Source organism: Pteropus vampyrus, unplaced genomic scaffold (assembly GCF_000151845.1).
Source record: "Pteropus vampyrus isolate Shadow unplaced genomic scaffold, Pvam_2.0 Scaffold194, whole genome shotgun sequence".
In the NCBI taxonomy this organism is placed as follows: Eukaryota; Metazoa; Chordata; class Mammalia; order Chiroptera; family Pteropodidae; genus Pteropus; species Pteropus vampyrus.
The window spans coordinates 2,456,622-2,472,086 of record NW_011888975.1 but is presented as its reverse complement, the minus strand read 5'-3'; the positions used below and the strand labels follow the sequence as shown (position 1 = coordinate 2,472,086).

At 39.8% G+C, this 15,465-nt stretch overlaps 1 protein-coding gene across 1 annotated transcript; it reads right to left on the bottom strand.

Moving 5' to 3' along the window:
• Positions 1-1,519: 1,519 nt before the first annotated feature.
• Positions 1,520-9,300, bottom strand: SLC19A2 (solute carrier family 19 member 2). The gene is made up of 5 exons (XM_011371733.2): positions 8,614-9,300; positions 7,300-7,522; positions 6,289-6,481; positions 5,801-5,942; positions 1,520-3,906 (listed from the first exon to the last, which is right to left on the bottom strand). Exons 1-5 carry the CDS (start codon positions 9,283-9,285, stop codon positions 3,778-3,780), a joined length of 1,359 nt encoding a protein of 452 aa, XP_011370035.2. The 5' UTR covers positions 9,286-9,300; the 3' UTR covers positions 1,520-3,777.
• Positions 9,301-15,465: the final 6,165 nt, after the last annotated feature.

Below are 15,465 nucleotides of genomic sequence, written 5' to 3'. Positions count from 1 at the left end.
CCTCCACTGCCATAAAGGCCTTCCTCGCCCAGGCTTAGCCCATTGAAAGGGCCACTCAACCAGCAATTCTAGATAGTATCTTCCCATAAAATGTATCCTATCCACTACTGCCAGATGAAACTTCTTAAAGATAGGGTTAGTCATTTCTCCCCATCCCCATCTCCGACTAATAAACATTAGAAAATGACCTCAGACTGGCTTTCCAACTTTGTCTCACCCTATTCCTCTCTACATTCCTTGCTGATTGTACCATTTTCTTCGTACCTTTATTTATGCCATTCTCCACTACAGTTACCCTTTCTAAATTTCTGATAAAGACCCTACCCATCCCGCATAACCAGCTCAAATGTCACCTCCTCCGGGAAGCTACTCATGATTTTCCCAGTGTCCTTGTTCTCTGAGACCCAAGCCTTTTGTCACAGTACCTGACACATTATCTTGTATTGCACTTAGGCATCTAAGGTCTTTTTATTTATCTTTTCGAATCACAACGTATTAAATTCCTTGAGAGCAGGAATCATGACTTTTTCATCATAAAAATAAGGGGGGGGGAAGGGTTAAGATTCTGATCATTTTCTTTTCGATTCAAACATTCAAAAAACGTTTCCTCTGAAAGTGCTATTTTGAGATTGATAGCTACAAATTAATTGTGAAGGAGAGTAAAGGGCCTGATTCCTCAGCCGCCTACTCTGTCTCCGGGGTGACAGGTGCTTCCATGTGTCCTTTCATTTCTTCACAACAAGTTTGGGAAGTAGGTGATCCCCACTTACTGACGGGGAAACTGAAGCTCAGCAGAGTGACTTCCCCAATGTGTCACAGCTTTCACTGGAACACCTAGCACAGGGGCCCCAACCCCGCGGGCCGTGAACGATGATGTTCAGAAATGCCTTTTCCAAACAAAATCATGTTAAACAAATGTAAGGTATTAATTATGAGGATGCCATAATAAGTAAAACATATCCCATTTCTGTTGTTGGGAGTGCAATGCCTTGAATAAATTGCCCAGTGGACTAGAGATTATTGGTAGGCATCTTCTCTTAATGTTTTATGTTCATGTTCTTTTAAATAGTGGGCATTTAGCTATTGCACTGGCAGGTGGCTATATTGAGAGCATTATATATCATTTATTACATATCAGTATTCACAAGGCACTAGGCTGTGTTTTCCAACAAAAGACAAAAATGAGACATGGTCCCTGTGTGGAAGGCATATAATCTGAAAAACATTAAGATACGGGGAAGACAGCTATGGGGACGGAAAACTTAAAATTTTTTTTTTTTGCATGAAAAATTTTCCAAGTCTTCAGTGATAATCAGGGAAATGCTTTAATGAAGCTGGTTTGAGAACAGGATAGTGAAGGGAAGGTGCTTATTTGGGTACGGTGAGAAGACTGGTTTCCGGAATAGGATGAACAAATGGTTCTCAGCTGATAGCAGGAAGAAGCTTCCCTGGATATCAAGGATATTTTGGGCTGGAACAAAGGCTTTGTTCCAAAACAAGAAGTTTCAAAACAAGATGGTACTTTCTCTCGATTTAATTTCCTTTATTTTTAAAATTCAGTCAACAGCAAAGGAAATGTGGGTCCTTTCAGTTTCTAAAAGGGAGACTGCTTTAGAAACAAAGATGAGAGGTATTAAGATGAGGACCAAGAAGAATAAACAGTACAATGTGCTGCTAGAAAAAAATTAGGAAAACAGCAAATATAAGGGGGAAGTCAAAGGTAATGATCACAAAAAATGGAAGAATGAATAGAATGACAAGGTTAATTGGGAAGGTCTGGTGAGGGGAAGGCTTAATATAAAATTTGTCTTAGAAATTATTAAAAGATTTAAAGATGTAATTGAAAGGTCCTACTAAAGCAAAAGATAAACTTAAAATAATTTTGATTAAAAAGGGAAATATACTGTAAAATATTTATTTAATAAAAATAATTTTATACTCTATACAGAATTGAATAAAAAGTACAACAAATTATTTCCACGTCTTTGCAAAACTGCATACAGTACAACTTGCAAACATGGTCCAGCATTCTACAAATATGGCCACACATTAAGATTTGAACTTATTACCGTCTTAGATAAATAAAGGCTCCAGTTGTGTGCCACAAACATCAAATTAAATTCTAGGGAAATAGCGCTTTGGTAATGTGAACAATTTGATTGTACCATAGTCTATTTTATTAAAAAAATTAAATAAAATCCCTCAAACACCAATTTTCTACTTGTTTCTGAGTAAATAATTCCTTATATAGCAAAAAAAAAAAAAAGACAAAATATAAAATTAGAGGCTGCTTTTATGACATCACTTCCCCTTCTCCTCCTCAGTGTTCTTTTCCTTTCTCTACATCTAAAAAGAGGTTGACTAGAAAAGGACCTATTCATATCCTATTCATTTGATTCCAAAGTTCCTGCTTAACCCAAATAAATATGTCAGTTTTGCAATCTTGACATTATTATTCACACTCTTATCTGTGTGGTTCTAAAAAAGTTAACACACCAGTTAAAAGCAGCTACCTAGATTCTTTTCAAGGTAAGGCAACAAAGTTGGCTTTAAAATAGTTTTCATGTCTCACATATTCTAGCAGCCACTTAGTAGGCTGGTCTGAGGATTAAGTGTATATAGAATAATATTTTTTCAAGTAACTTGGAAATGGAATCACTAGCAATTGTTCTTTGAAGCAAATATTCAAGACGATCCACCCTTAGAAATAAAGGCAGATTTATTGTACAAAATGCAGGAATCAAGTCTATCCTGGTTCCTGTCCCACTGATAATCAAAAAGAGGCTCAGTTTGTGAAAAAGTTCTTGGAATAATCCAGTTCCTAATGACATCTTTATCTTGGATAAGAACGGCAAATAATATAAAAGATATAAATGGGGATGAAGTTATTATAAAAAAAAGACTTTTTCATTTTATTTTGGAAATAAAAGGGAATGCAAATACGAAATGGGGTAGTGGGTAGTTGTCTTTAGCCCATATTCTAACTTTTCATCATGGAATTAATAGTCTCTCATACTAAAGAATAAAAGACAAGGAAACCTAGCTTGAGTTTTCTAATTAGGTCTCTTCATTTATATTATTATTAGCAGGGCTTCAAAACTTGCCTTATTTTCTAACTAAATGAGCTTCTCTGGGAAGCATAGGAATAATGCAAAACTGTACTTCTAAAAAAATCTACATAAATACATAACTGTCAAGATGGGAACTGAGTTCATACAATGAACCTTTAAAGATAACTTAATATTAGAAAAGACACACACTCCTTATTGGACAGAACACCAAACCAGAGCAAATACTGCCAGTGTTAGAAACAGCTTTCATCTGTAGAAACACAAATGCACATGAATAACACCAAAATATGTTGAACGTATTTTGATCCTGACCTGTAACATCTTGTGGCCTCTGTGAAGCCCTGGTCCCACCAGGCCAACCTTCTAGCAAATCAGATGTGGAAGTACTATCGCACACCAAACTCACTTGCTAGCAGGTATACAACACCATGTGCTGCTTGATTGTTCTTACTTAATTTTCAAAGTCAAATTCACTTTTGAATCAGAAAAGTTGTCCTTAAATAATCTACGAAATAAACTTGACTTCTGGCTCCTCTGAACAGTTAGTATTATGTTACTATAGGAACAAAGATACAGTCAATTGACTGCTTTGAAGCCATGAAATACACATTCTTAAATATATGTCTACACCTTAAAAAAATTAAATTATCCAAGGACAGTTGCTGTACTGAGTTCTTGCTATAAGAAGAAGGTCGTCAGCAGTGTATTATGAAGTAGTTCCTTGAGAACTTGATTCCGGATCTTCTTGCTTTCTATATTTCTTCGTAATAGTGACCATACCATTAGCCAGGAAAACCACAGCGATGAGTGCAAAATAGCCAGCGTAGATCAGGAACTAAAGAAGGGGAAAGAACTAATTTATAGAATTATCAATTAGAAAGTGGGCTGTTTTATTATATATATGCGAATATACTCTATAATTAAAGGTATGTTGTTTCTCAATAAAAATTCAGAAAACACTGTATGCTTACCCAGTATGTCAGGCACTGAAGATACAAAGAGGCAGCATAGCACGGTGGTACCCGAGCCCGGACACCCGAGTGGGGGTCTGACTACATCTCTTACCGGTCGTGGGACCTTGACTGAGATACTTAACCGCTAGGCCTTGTCTTGATTTACAAATTGGAATTCATAATATTCCCTACTTTACAGGCTGTTGGGAATAGATGAGATCATGTCTGTAAATGTTTATAGCATAAGCCGCTGCTGTTAATCCTGTTGTTATTTTTGTTGCTGTTGTTGCTATCACTGAATCATGGTCTCTACCCTCAAACAGACAGGGAGGTATGACTAACAGGCTAAGTTCTGAAGATGAAGAACTTTTATTCTTGCCCAGAAGAGGGCAGTAGAAGGTCAGCTATATTCCATTATAGGATTACTTTACATAAGAATTTTCTCTAAGCCAACTTTTTAATGTGACATAGTTTATCAACATCTTCATGATCATATTCTTCTTAAAATAACTTACTAAATACTTATAAGCTGGTTCACGGGTACAGTAAGAGAGTCACTAAGGCTTTGAGCCAGGTTTTTAGAAATTTGGATACATGTTCCTATAGGAAACCTATTAATCGTGGCAGTTAGAGTTTCAGCACAGTCCACAAAATTCTAGTATTCCATATGTTTAAACGCACCATTTTTATAACAAGATGAAAAGCGCTTAGTTTTTCTCTTACCCTCTATCCCAAATGTAAGCACCAAACCCTTCCTTGAGAGGTCTTGAGGTTTTCACTACTGGTAGTAATTGGGAATCATATTGATAGTAATAAGCTCCCTCCTCTCTGCTCCCCCGCAACCTTTTCGAGGCAGCAAGGTGCAGTGGGAGACAGTAGGCTTTCGAGTTAGATGCTGGTTTAAATCCTGGCTCTGCCACACTATCGTTGACTGTGTGACCTTAAACAACTTAACATTCTTTAATTCTCAGAGTCATTTTCTCTATGTCTAATCCTGACAGCTCTGCAAAAATCTATACAAAGTACCTGGCACATAGAAAGCCCTCAAAACATACTACCTATTATCATCATTTCTTTTAGATCTCTTCAGTAAAACAAATTAATTACTGCTGATGAGCTGGGTCTTTGTAGCCTAAGAAAACTAGTAAGTATGGAGGGAACTGGGCCTGGTATGGAGTTGGGGTAGGCACTTTTTGATTCAATTGCTCATTTTACCAAAGTACAGAGCAAACCCTACCTACAGACTCACAATGCATGAGGCACGTACAACTGTACAATTTCTGAATGAAGAAAAGCATTCACATTGTCTTGGGTGTTTGTGCAGGTGTTTTCTCAGTAGGCCATGTGTTAAGAATCATAATGCTAGTCATCAACAGCAAGTCATGACCTTGGTAATTGGGTGAAGGGGAATCTGAAACAAAGAAGGGAGGAGACGGAGAGAGAGCAGTGAGATGAAGTAGGGCATCTCAAACATGGGATATAGTAGTCCAGGCACAGAATTAAAATTGGAAATAACTGGATGAGGAAGGAGAAGGGTTCGGCCTAGAAGAAACGAATATTACCTCTCAGCTTCACTGGGCTGGTCAGTTACTTTAAAAGATAATGGTCCCAACATGCTCCAGGTAGCAAAGAACTACAGACAGGGGATGGCTGAAGGAAGGAGGGGACACTTTTTATTTTATATCTGTCTATATTTGAATTTGTTTTCATTAGATATGCTCCACTTCTGTCACCCTGATCAAGCCATACCATCTTCAGTGCCAAAACTAATCTTACCTGAGTGGTAATTTCTAAGCCAAGCCCACTGGCATCTACCACGATGAGAGTGAGCACAGTCTGCAGAGCCAGAGCAATGAAGGTGTTTACACCAAACACTAGGGCGTAGCGTTCCATGCTGAGGTTCGCAGCAATCTGAAAACTTAAAAAAGGAATGAATAGACAAGAATTTCTTCCTGGGTATTACAATTTTTACTTTAAATGTGAAGAGTATCCCCTTTTTTTTGCTGTCAATTCCCTTCCCAACCAACTGAAAAGTATTCTGTTGCTAAATGATGTAAATCTCATGCAAACATCTGGAAACAGCAGGAATATGTAAACAAGGAAATAAATAAACCTTGCCTAAATGTTCCTCAGGAGAAAACAAACAATACAATCCTTCCTCCCATTTGCCTCTTTTAACTAGAAGATTTAATTTCTTTATAAAGAAACCAAAAAGTTTATCCTCTCACAACTTTTCCTAATGCCTTTGAAATTAAAATACATACGTTGCTATAGTGATGAGTAACATGTAGATGATTCTGAAGACAACATAGGACGCGTAGCACACCCAAATGTTACCCGCGGTGTCCATGATATACACGGAGGCAGCAATCAGGAGAGAAAATAGAGACAATGTCATTTCTCCCCAAGTTGACCAGGATATTTTAATGTAACCAACTGCAAACACAGCAACAGCACCTATAAAACAAAAAGTAATCTGGTTATTTTGCTAAATAAATACTACTTCAGTAGTTAAAAAGTCAGCTTACATTTTAAAAGCTTTGAGCTTAAAAAGAGGGTAGCTCAAGATTACGGAGGGTCTTTAAAGTCAGGCAGAGATTTTGGACTTAATAGAATAAATAACATGGAGCCAGTGAGATGACGAGAGATTAAATTAGGCCAGTCTGCAAAGAGATGGAAATGGGGGGCACAGACCTGGGGGTGTTGCCAAGGCAAAGGTCATCAAATTAGAAAGGGACAATAGAATGGTCAATGACACAGGCTCTGAGGTCACATCTTGACTTTACTACTTACCATCTGTATGACCTTGACGAGTTATTAACATATCTGTCCCAAGTTTCCTTAACTGTAAAATGGGGATGCTAATTGTACCTATCTTAGGAATTTTGTGAGGATGGATTTAACGTACATTAAGCCCTTTGATTAGCACTTAGCACATGTTAACATGACATATAATAGCTGCTGTTATTGTATATTGCTACTCAGTTTTACATTAGGTGGCAAAAACACCCAGAAATCAGATAATGGAGACTTGGGCATGAAAACAATTTTGAAATCATGAGATTAGGTTTCCCAGAGGTTATAAAGAATTCAGGTTTGTTAGTCAGAGTCTCTACCACTTGAGCACTTCCTCCTAAATTATAAAATCAGAGCTCAAAATAAAGAATCTTGGGATCACTTCAGATTTGGGCGGGGAGAGAAAACCTGACTGTGACAGCCTTCACTCCCAGAGGACTTGCCCCCCGCACCACCCGCTACCACCTCGCCTCACTTACCGAGTAAGGTTGACACGGCCTCCACGCCGCCGTTATAGACAGCGGCATGACGAGAGGGCATCACCTGCTCCCACAGGCCCTGTGTGTAGTTCACAACCAGGAAATAGCCGCAGGTGGAGAGGGCCCACCACGCCGACCAGCAGAGCAGAGGGCGACGGGAGTAGCACGTCAGGAAGTCATCCCATAGCGCCTTCAGCACCAGAGCACGGTCTGGCTTCAGCTCCTACACAGCAGAAGGGACAGCTCCAAGGTCATGACGCAAATGCACAGGGGGCAACTGTACAGAACTATGACCAATGTTAATATTTAAAATACTTATGTGTATACAAATTAATCTTAGCTAAAGCCATTTTAATACATTCAAAACTGATCTTTTAAAAGGTTCTTATTCTTTTTTCTACTACGTGAGATCTACCAAATGACTGTACTTTCCCTCCCTCCTCAATTCTTTGTTAATTCTCCAACATCATCTAACAAATTACCAAGGAATCAGCATTTCATTTCTACTCAGTCCCTGGTAACTCAGACAGAAGCTGCCCACATGTGCCTTAATAATCAAAGTGAGTTTCATGATAAGTGTCACCCACTGGATGATAACCTAAATTTCAACTAGTAACCAGTGGTAAAAAAAGAGGGTAGGCAAAGTAGATTGATTTTCAGTGAGGACATCAGATGCCACATTGAAGCAATTTGGCTTAACTCCAGGTGGAAAGGCAAAGACTTCATGTTGGTCCTTTACTCTCATCCAACCTACAAAGCTTATAGAGCTCAGTTTTATTCCTCTTTTGATTCTCTTCTTTGTATTATTCATTACTACCCCACTTCAGCCAAGTATCATTTGAAGTTAAATATCAGATATCATTTCCAGCACAGAATAGGAAGGTAACTCCTATCCTTAAATACTCTGGGCTTCAATTCAGAAACTAGAAGTAGATATTCTTCATTTATCGGAATCATTTCATCTATTCATTTAGCAAAAATTTTCTGAGTGCTTTCTTTGAATGCCAAGTTCTGGGGATTGAAAGATGAAGAAGAGACAGCCTTTGCTGTAACTTCTAAGACATTTCTGACACAAGCAATATAATGTTGTGTTAGTCCGACCTTAAAGGTCATTCACTCCTGGGGAAAATGTCATCCCTAATTTAAATCAACCTTTTCTTGAATCAGTGAACGAATGGACCAACCAACCAACTTGGGATAAAACCTGAATCCAAATGAATACAAGGCCCAGCGAGAGGGGGTTTCCTGTCTGCTTTTTCACCACTGGTCTGGTCCCCAGAGTAGCCACCCCAAGACACTGAAGGCTGAACTTACCGCTTCCTCTATGGGAGTCTCCTCCACATTTAGAGGGATTTTTGACTCAACATCCTCCCACCTGGGAAGGTGATTCGAAGCTGAGGTGTCAGTAACAATGCCACCGTTTTGTATCTTGATACCATTCACTCCCTGGCAGATGGAATGAACGTGGTGGAAAAAAAGGCTCTTCTGTGGCATAGGCAGAAACCAGGCCACGGCGAAAGCCACGGAGACAGAGGTAAGAGAGATGACATTAAGGCTGAACAGGGACCAGCCTGCCACTGAGACGAGGATCTGCCCTACAACAGAGCCTACTGTGAAGCCCAGCAAGGTGGCACTTCGACAGTAGCTTGTGACTTTCTGGTACAGGCTCAGGTCCACCACACTGTACACATAAGAGTAGTAGGCAATTTCAGTGGCCGTGGCAACACCGTAGAAGAATTCCAGGAACTGAATGGCCAGCAGTCCCTGGGCATAGAGCAGCATAAACCATGTCACAATAAGGCTGAGCCCCTGCAGCAGAATCACGGGTTTGTAACGGAGGTAGTCTGTGGCAAGAAACACTGGAAACAGCAGCACCAGGTAAGAATAAGTCCACACTGGATAAATTTCATTGAAGACCTGATAGTAAAAGAAGGATAAAAACCCATTAGTGACATCAGAAGGCCTGGAATATTCATAGCAATTCATTCTTATAAAACGACCTACCAACACTTCAAATACCTCATCCTCATCAAACCAAAGAAATCTCGACAACAATTCTGATAATTGTTTAGAATATACTTCCCCATTTCCACCCCATCCTCTTTTTCTTAAAATCTTCCCCATTCATCAAGGCCTAGTTCAGAGCCTTCCTCTTGCTGGGAGACTGCCAGGCGCAACATTCAAAGCTCCCTTGCCACTGCTCTGTATGCATCAGTCGCCCCAATTACCTCATAGCACCGGTTCTCTTAACCAAGGCTGCACATTTCCCAAGGAGCTTTAAGCATTTTGGATTCCCAGCCATGGACATTTTTAAAAAGCTCCCAGGAGATTTTAATGTGAGCCATAGTTGAGAACCATTGCCTTATAGGTTCTCTGGGGGTGGACTCACCTGCACAACCTAATAGCATACTGTTTAGAAGAAATTTGGATCGATAAACATTGTGGAGTCACAGTCAATTCTTACTTCTAGCCACAGGATAGGGAACCTTGATGCTACTATTTAATTAGGACTGATCTGACTGTTCTGATTTTAAGTTTCATTTCTTTGGGGGTACAGGAATTAGTAAAGGCAGTAAATCTGTCTGCACTTTGACAGCGTAACTACTTGTAGGTGGTAGGATTATAGGCAACTTTGATGTCCTTTTTGCTTTTATTTAATATGAAAAAAAAGAAGTGTTGCTGTTTTCTTTTTAAAGTATTTTTTAAATTGAGATATAGTAGAAATAATATAAGGAAGAAGCAAGAGAACTAAACTGTTAAATCAAGCTACATTCAGACCCTGTAATATGCTGATCAGCGCTGCAGACAGAAGAAAGCAAGCTTTCAGCTGAGATTGCTAACAACCCATTTCCCCACACCAGGAAGGGGAAACAGAGAAAAGCAGCCGCTCAGAAAAACCAGTCTTTAAGTGTCTGCCCTACACAAAATCATTCATTCCCTATGGCTAAAACCGTGGGAACCTGCGGATTAAAGGCTGGGAGCTGCCACCAGACCTTTCACGCTATATAGCCTTCCCTTCCCATGCTACATACTCTTCCCCTTCCTCACTGTGTCCATATCAAAGGAAAACGGGTAAACGCGGTCTTTAAACCGTAACCCACAGGAACTGGAGAATGGTATGGAAACCGAATTCCCCTAGAACACTGGGGGTCCCTCTCAGTGCCTCTACTCTGTCTCTCTGTCCTTGTTCTCTATTGTCTCTGTCCCGTTTTATCTCTCTTAGGCTCTCTCACTCTGCCTCTGAGAGGAGACCTCACTCTGTAGAGTGTTGCCCCTTCTATAATGAACTTTCTCTTTGACTCTTACTTTGATGCGTGTTTGAATTCTTTCTACACTCTCTGCCAAGAACCCTCTTCTCTCTCAGTGCAGGGCTTGGTCTCCTCCCCACTTGGGGGAATCTGCACTGTCCTGCATCAGGAATAATCTTTAAAATAAGCTTTAAACCATTTAAGACCCAAGCTAGAATTTCAGTTCCATCGCTTGCTGTGTGATCCTAGGAAGTTTTCATTCCCTTTAGACTTAATCTCCATTATCAGTAAAAAAAAGGGATAAGACCTATACCATAGGGTTATTTGTTGCAAGGATTGAATAAGAGCATACATGTAAATCATTCCACGTCATTCTTAGGTCTGAAGACTTGAGGACAGAAGCAGATGCACAGACCACTCGGAACAATATGAATTAGCTAAATTAATTAAGCTATCACCCTCATTCTTCTAATAACAATCATTGTAGAAGACTTTTGCCTCCTCTTATACCTGCTTAGTGTCCAGCAAGGTCCTCGGGTGTAAGTCAGTCAGTTTTTAAATGATCATTTTGTGATGGAGCAATGCAATCCTAGACTTTGACAATCTAAATCTGAGGGTGACTTTCCTTTTAACTCTCGTGTATATACTTCAGTTTGCCAATTGTAAAATGGACTAATTGTTTTAAGGTTTTAGAGGAACAATCAAGTAACCTACTGTAAAACCTTTTGCCAATGCAAAGCACACTATAAAAGTAAAACACGATTTGAAACATATTCCAGGCTTGATTTGCTTTTGACTTGCCGAAAACCAAAAGTGATTTGTCTAATAATAGCCTGACCTTCATGAGCTTTGGTCTAATTTGTGTTTGTTAATTATTTAGCAACCTCCACTTAATCAGGAAATGTTCTTGCACATGAATATGTGCATGAAAGAATAATTGAGAACTGTAGAAATGATTCTTATTCAAACCGTGGACACTGTAGCAAATGAAGAACAAAGTGCACTTGGCAGCCGTAACCACAGCGAAAGATGCCTCTCAATAGAAAAACCAGAGGAAAGGGAACCTTGACATGAAGGTCAGAAGAGCGGAGGCTTCTCTGCAGACGGCACAGCGAGGTTCCGTTAACAGCTTCCCGCTCCTTTTTTGCCTAGAGTTTTACAGATATTCTTCGCGGTTCTAAGTTTGAAAGTGCCTCCTCTGACTCACCTTCCCATTTCCCCAACATGTTTTTCCCAACCAAACACCACCACAGAGCTATTAACCGTCACACTTTTCCTTTAAAATACCCTCTGTCACTCCCTCCTTCAATACCCCATCTTCATTTGTTTTCTGCCACAGCCCTCGGACTTCGGCTCACTTCATCGCTGCAGTAACACGGTCTGTTCCGAGACTTGTCCTGTGCCTTTCAATGACGGCTGTCCCAAACGGTGAACCGTCACGTTTTCATCACTAAACTGCGCCCTTTCAATTACCAGTTTAAAATCTTTATGCTTATAGGTCTGTTTCTACTCCTAATACAAAACCACAATTCTGATAATGAAGATGAGGAAAAGTCACATTGCCAGACTTGCAATGCCAAGTAGAAACAAAAATAAAGGCAAGAGGGGGAAAGACCAGAAGAGTTCCTTTTTACTTCTTCTAAGTAAATCAGACTTTTTCCCTGAGAGAGAGCAACCCTAGATGAATGTCCCTCTCACGACATTACCAGCATTATAAGAGCAAATCTCTACTGAGTAGCTGCACACTGTGCTAGTCACCTTACCTGACCTCATTTAATCCAAACGACCCTAAGAGGAAAATGCTTTTATCATCTCTGTTTTACAACTGAGGAAATTTGGCCTTAGAGAAAGGGTAAGTAAATTGTCCAAAGTTATCACAGCTAGTAACTGGCAGAGCTGAACCCAGACATTCTGAATCCACCACACTTAAATGCCTCATTTCTTCAATCAGAAAACTATTATTGATTACATACTATGTTCCAGGATTTTTTGTAATGCTTAGAACAGCTTTTTCAACCAGTACTGAGGTGCTTTTACAGGGTATTCATGAAGAGATAAAGACCACACCATCTCCAGAGCTTGCCACTGGGTCTCCAAAAGATCCCTTCTCTTTATTACCTCCAAGGAGAAGCTGTTACACCTTAAACTGCTTCTTTGATGGATACTTTGAATCTTGAATGCAAAAATGTACGAATTATAGATTCCCTGTTCAGACCCTGGACAACACCTCTTACCTCAGGTAAGATCTGCCATGTGAGCAAAGGGAATTGATTTTAAGGTACCTTTCTACAGCACAGACCAGAGATTGTTTGTGCTTTCCTCTGAGATTCAAAAAGTCAAGGGGAAACAGATGTTCAGTTTTAATTTATAATTCAGATTTAGACTTTTAGAATCAGGTTTCAATTAAACAACTAATTAATAAGCACTTATTTGCACAACACTGTTTTAAAGTTGTATGGAGATTACAAAAAAAAAAAAAGAATAAAATGAAACCTCAGTTCTCCAGGAGTTCTGAACCTAGTGAGAAACATACATACATACATTATTGATCAGTGAGATAGGAAATATGGGGTTGCTTCTGTGAGATGGACCTTGAAGAATGTGAAAGTTAGAGGCCAACAGAAAGATATCAACTGATACGTATGGGAAGATTACTCCAAGCAGAGATCATATCTTCAAGCACAGGCCAACAGATGAGACTGGATATGCTGGACTTGCAGCTGTGAGGTAACGTGGATGGAGCTCGGGCATGTGGAAGGGAAGGGGAAGAAGGATGTAGTTAGTAGGAGACGGGCTGCTATGGAGGTGAGAGCCAAATTCTGTGAGGCTCTGAGTATCAGCCAGAACAAGTGGAATGATTTCTTTAAATCAAAGAAAGGTAGTGAATATCAAATCACATGCTAAAAAAGATGAAAGGATAAAAAAGTTTTTACAAATAGAGCTCTATTTTATTAAAACTATTGGAATGCAGTCAAATTTTAACCTGTTTTCAAACTTTTTAAATGGTACCTAAAACAGGTTAAGGTTTTTCTTGATATCTAAGAAAAAAATCTTTTGAGAGGGGAAAGATGAGGAAATTCCGTCCTTTCTTTCCTCCTTTTGCCTTTGGACAGTTCACAATAGCTCTATTTAAGAAGATCCAACTCGGCCCTTCTAAAGTCTTCTAGGGGGAAATATGAACTTCAACACAAACATCACTGACCATGATTAGACAACTGCTTTGCCTAAAAAATCATGTAATATTTTTTAAATTAACTGTCCGTTGGTGAAAACAAGCACTCAGTAAGGAAGGAGAACAATTGTTCTACTTATTTCGGTTATTAGATATTCAAAAAACCCAGGGTTCTGGGGAGGGTGAACTGAGCCACACTGTGCATAACCAACAAACTCAGCAGTGATTCTGAAGTCCTCAGAGACAAATGAACTCTTTCCAGACACTAGCTTTCTCTTCAAACCCTGCCCGCTTCCTCATCTAATTTGCAATAACAGAAGTGTGCTATGTTTTTGTTACACGATCAGCAAATATTTACTGGGCTTGGCACCCCTGCTTTATTCCTATGGCCCCTGAATGTATTTCACTCACTGTAGAAATCTTTCTTGTAAGGCAAGGCACATGATGGCACATCACAGAGCAACTCTCTGCCCAGGGCACGTGACAAAACAGATCAGCTTTCAAACATCAACACTGGGAGAATGTTTCTCCCCCATGCACTTCTTGTCAGGCAAGGTGCACAAACTGCAGGTCACATGGCAGTTCACATGAAACTTTAATTGTTAGCAGCTCACCAGCATATCGTTTCTGCTGCAGTGGCTACACCTCAGACTCAGTGGTAGTTGTGGGTATACAGGATCATTCACATATTTACTGCAGTAATTTTCTTCTTGTAAAATCATTCTGTTCACAAGAGTTGGATGTTTCCATTTTATTTTTTAACCAATATTAAAATTCAAACAGGTAATGAATAACTGTTATAGTGCCTTGTGGAGTGGTGCATAAGACCGAGAAACAGAAGATCCGAAGTTGGGTAAAAGTGAGTGATGCTTGCTAGAGATGAGACACTATGAGAAACTCAAATGAAACCTTCAATCCAGGATTCAACACTGACTTTCAATTCCCTGTTAAGTCCTTGAAAATGGAGGAGCAGTGTAACAACAAAGTAGGCTAAGAGTAATTATATCCTCCTCTGACCTGTTATGCAGGGATACTGAGTGGCTACTCAAAAGAGGTGACTACTAACCACAGGGAGAAGAGTGAGGTCTAGATGGGAGTATTTCACACCAACAGTGGGGGGTGGGGCGCAGGGTGGGAGAAGCAGGCATAGGAAAAAAGGACCAGCTAACGAGTGCCCACTCAGCTTTCACCCTGTGTAGTGTTCCAGAAAGGAGTACCAGACCTCAGCTCTCATGCTTTGTAGAGTTCAAGGGAGAGGACGTTGAACCTGCTTTATTTTGGTTTTGTGGGAGCACCTTGAGTTTAGTTCTTCAAAAACCAAGTGTTGCGATTGACCGTACACATTTTTAAAGTACACCATGCACTTTTGAAGTATTTTTCTTGCAAACCCCCATCTAGGGAAAATCAGTCAGCAAGTTCTTGACCATGGACTTCGGGCTCTCAATTACTCTGAACATCAGAGGGACAGAGCTTTTGAGAGATCTCACCATGTTGTTGACAAGCAAAACTAACATCTGTGAAGCAACAATTCACAATGCAAAAAAACCTATAATTAAGTGCCAATTCTGCGATATCATCTAAGTATCTGCTTTTATCCTTGGAGGCGGGGTGGGTGCGAGGGGCAGCAGATCCCCGGACACAGCTTCATCCAAATGAAATGAAGACAAATTAAGGTGATGGGTCCTTGTCCTCTACTGTCCTTATTTGAACAGGTCCATGCCGTCAAAGGTAAACGAAGTAACGTAC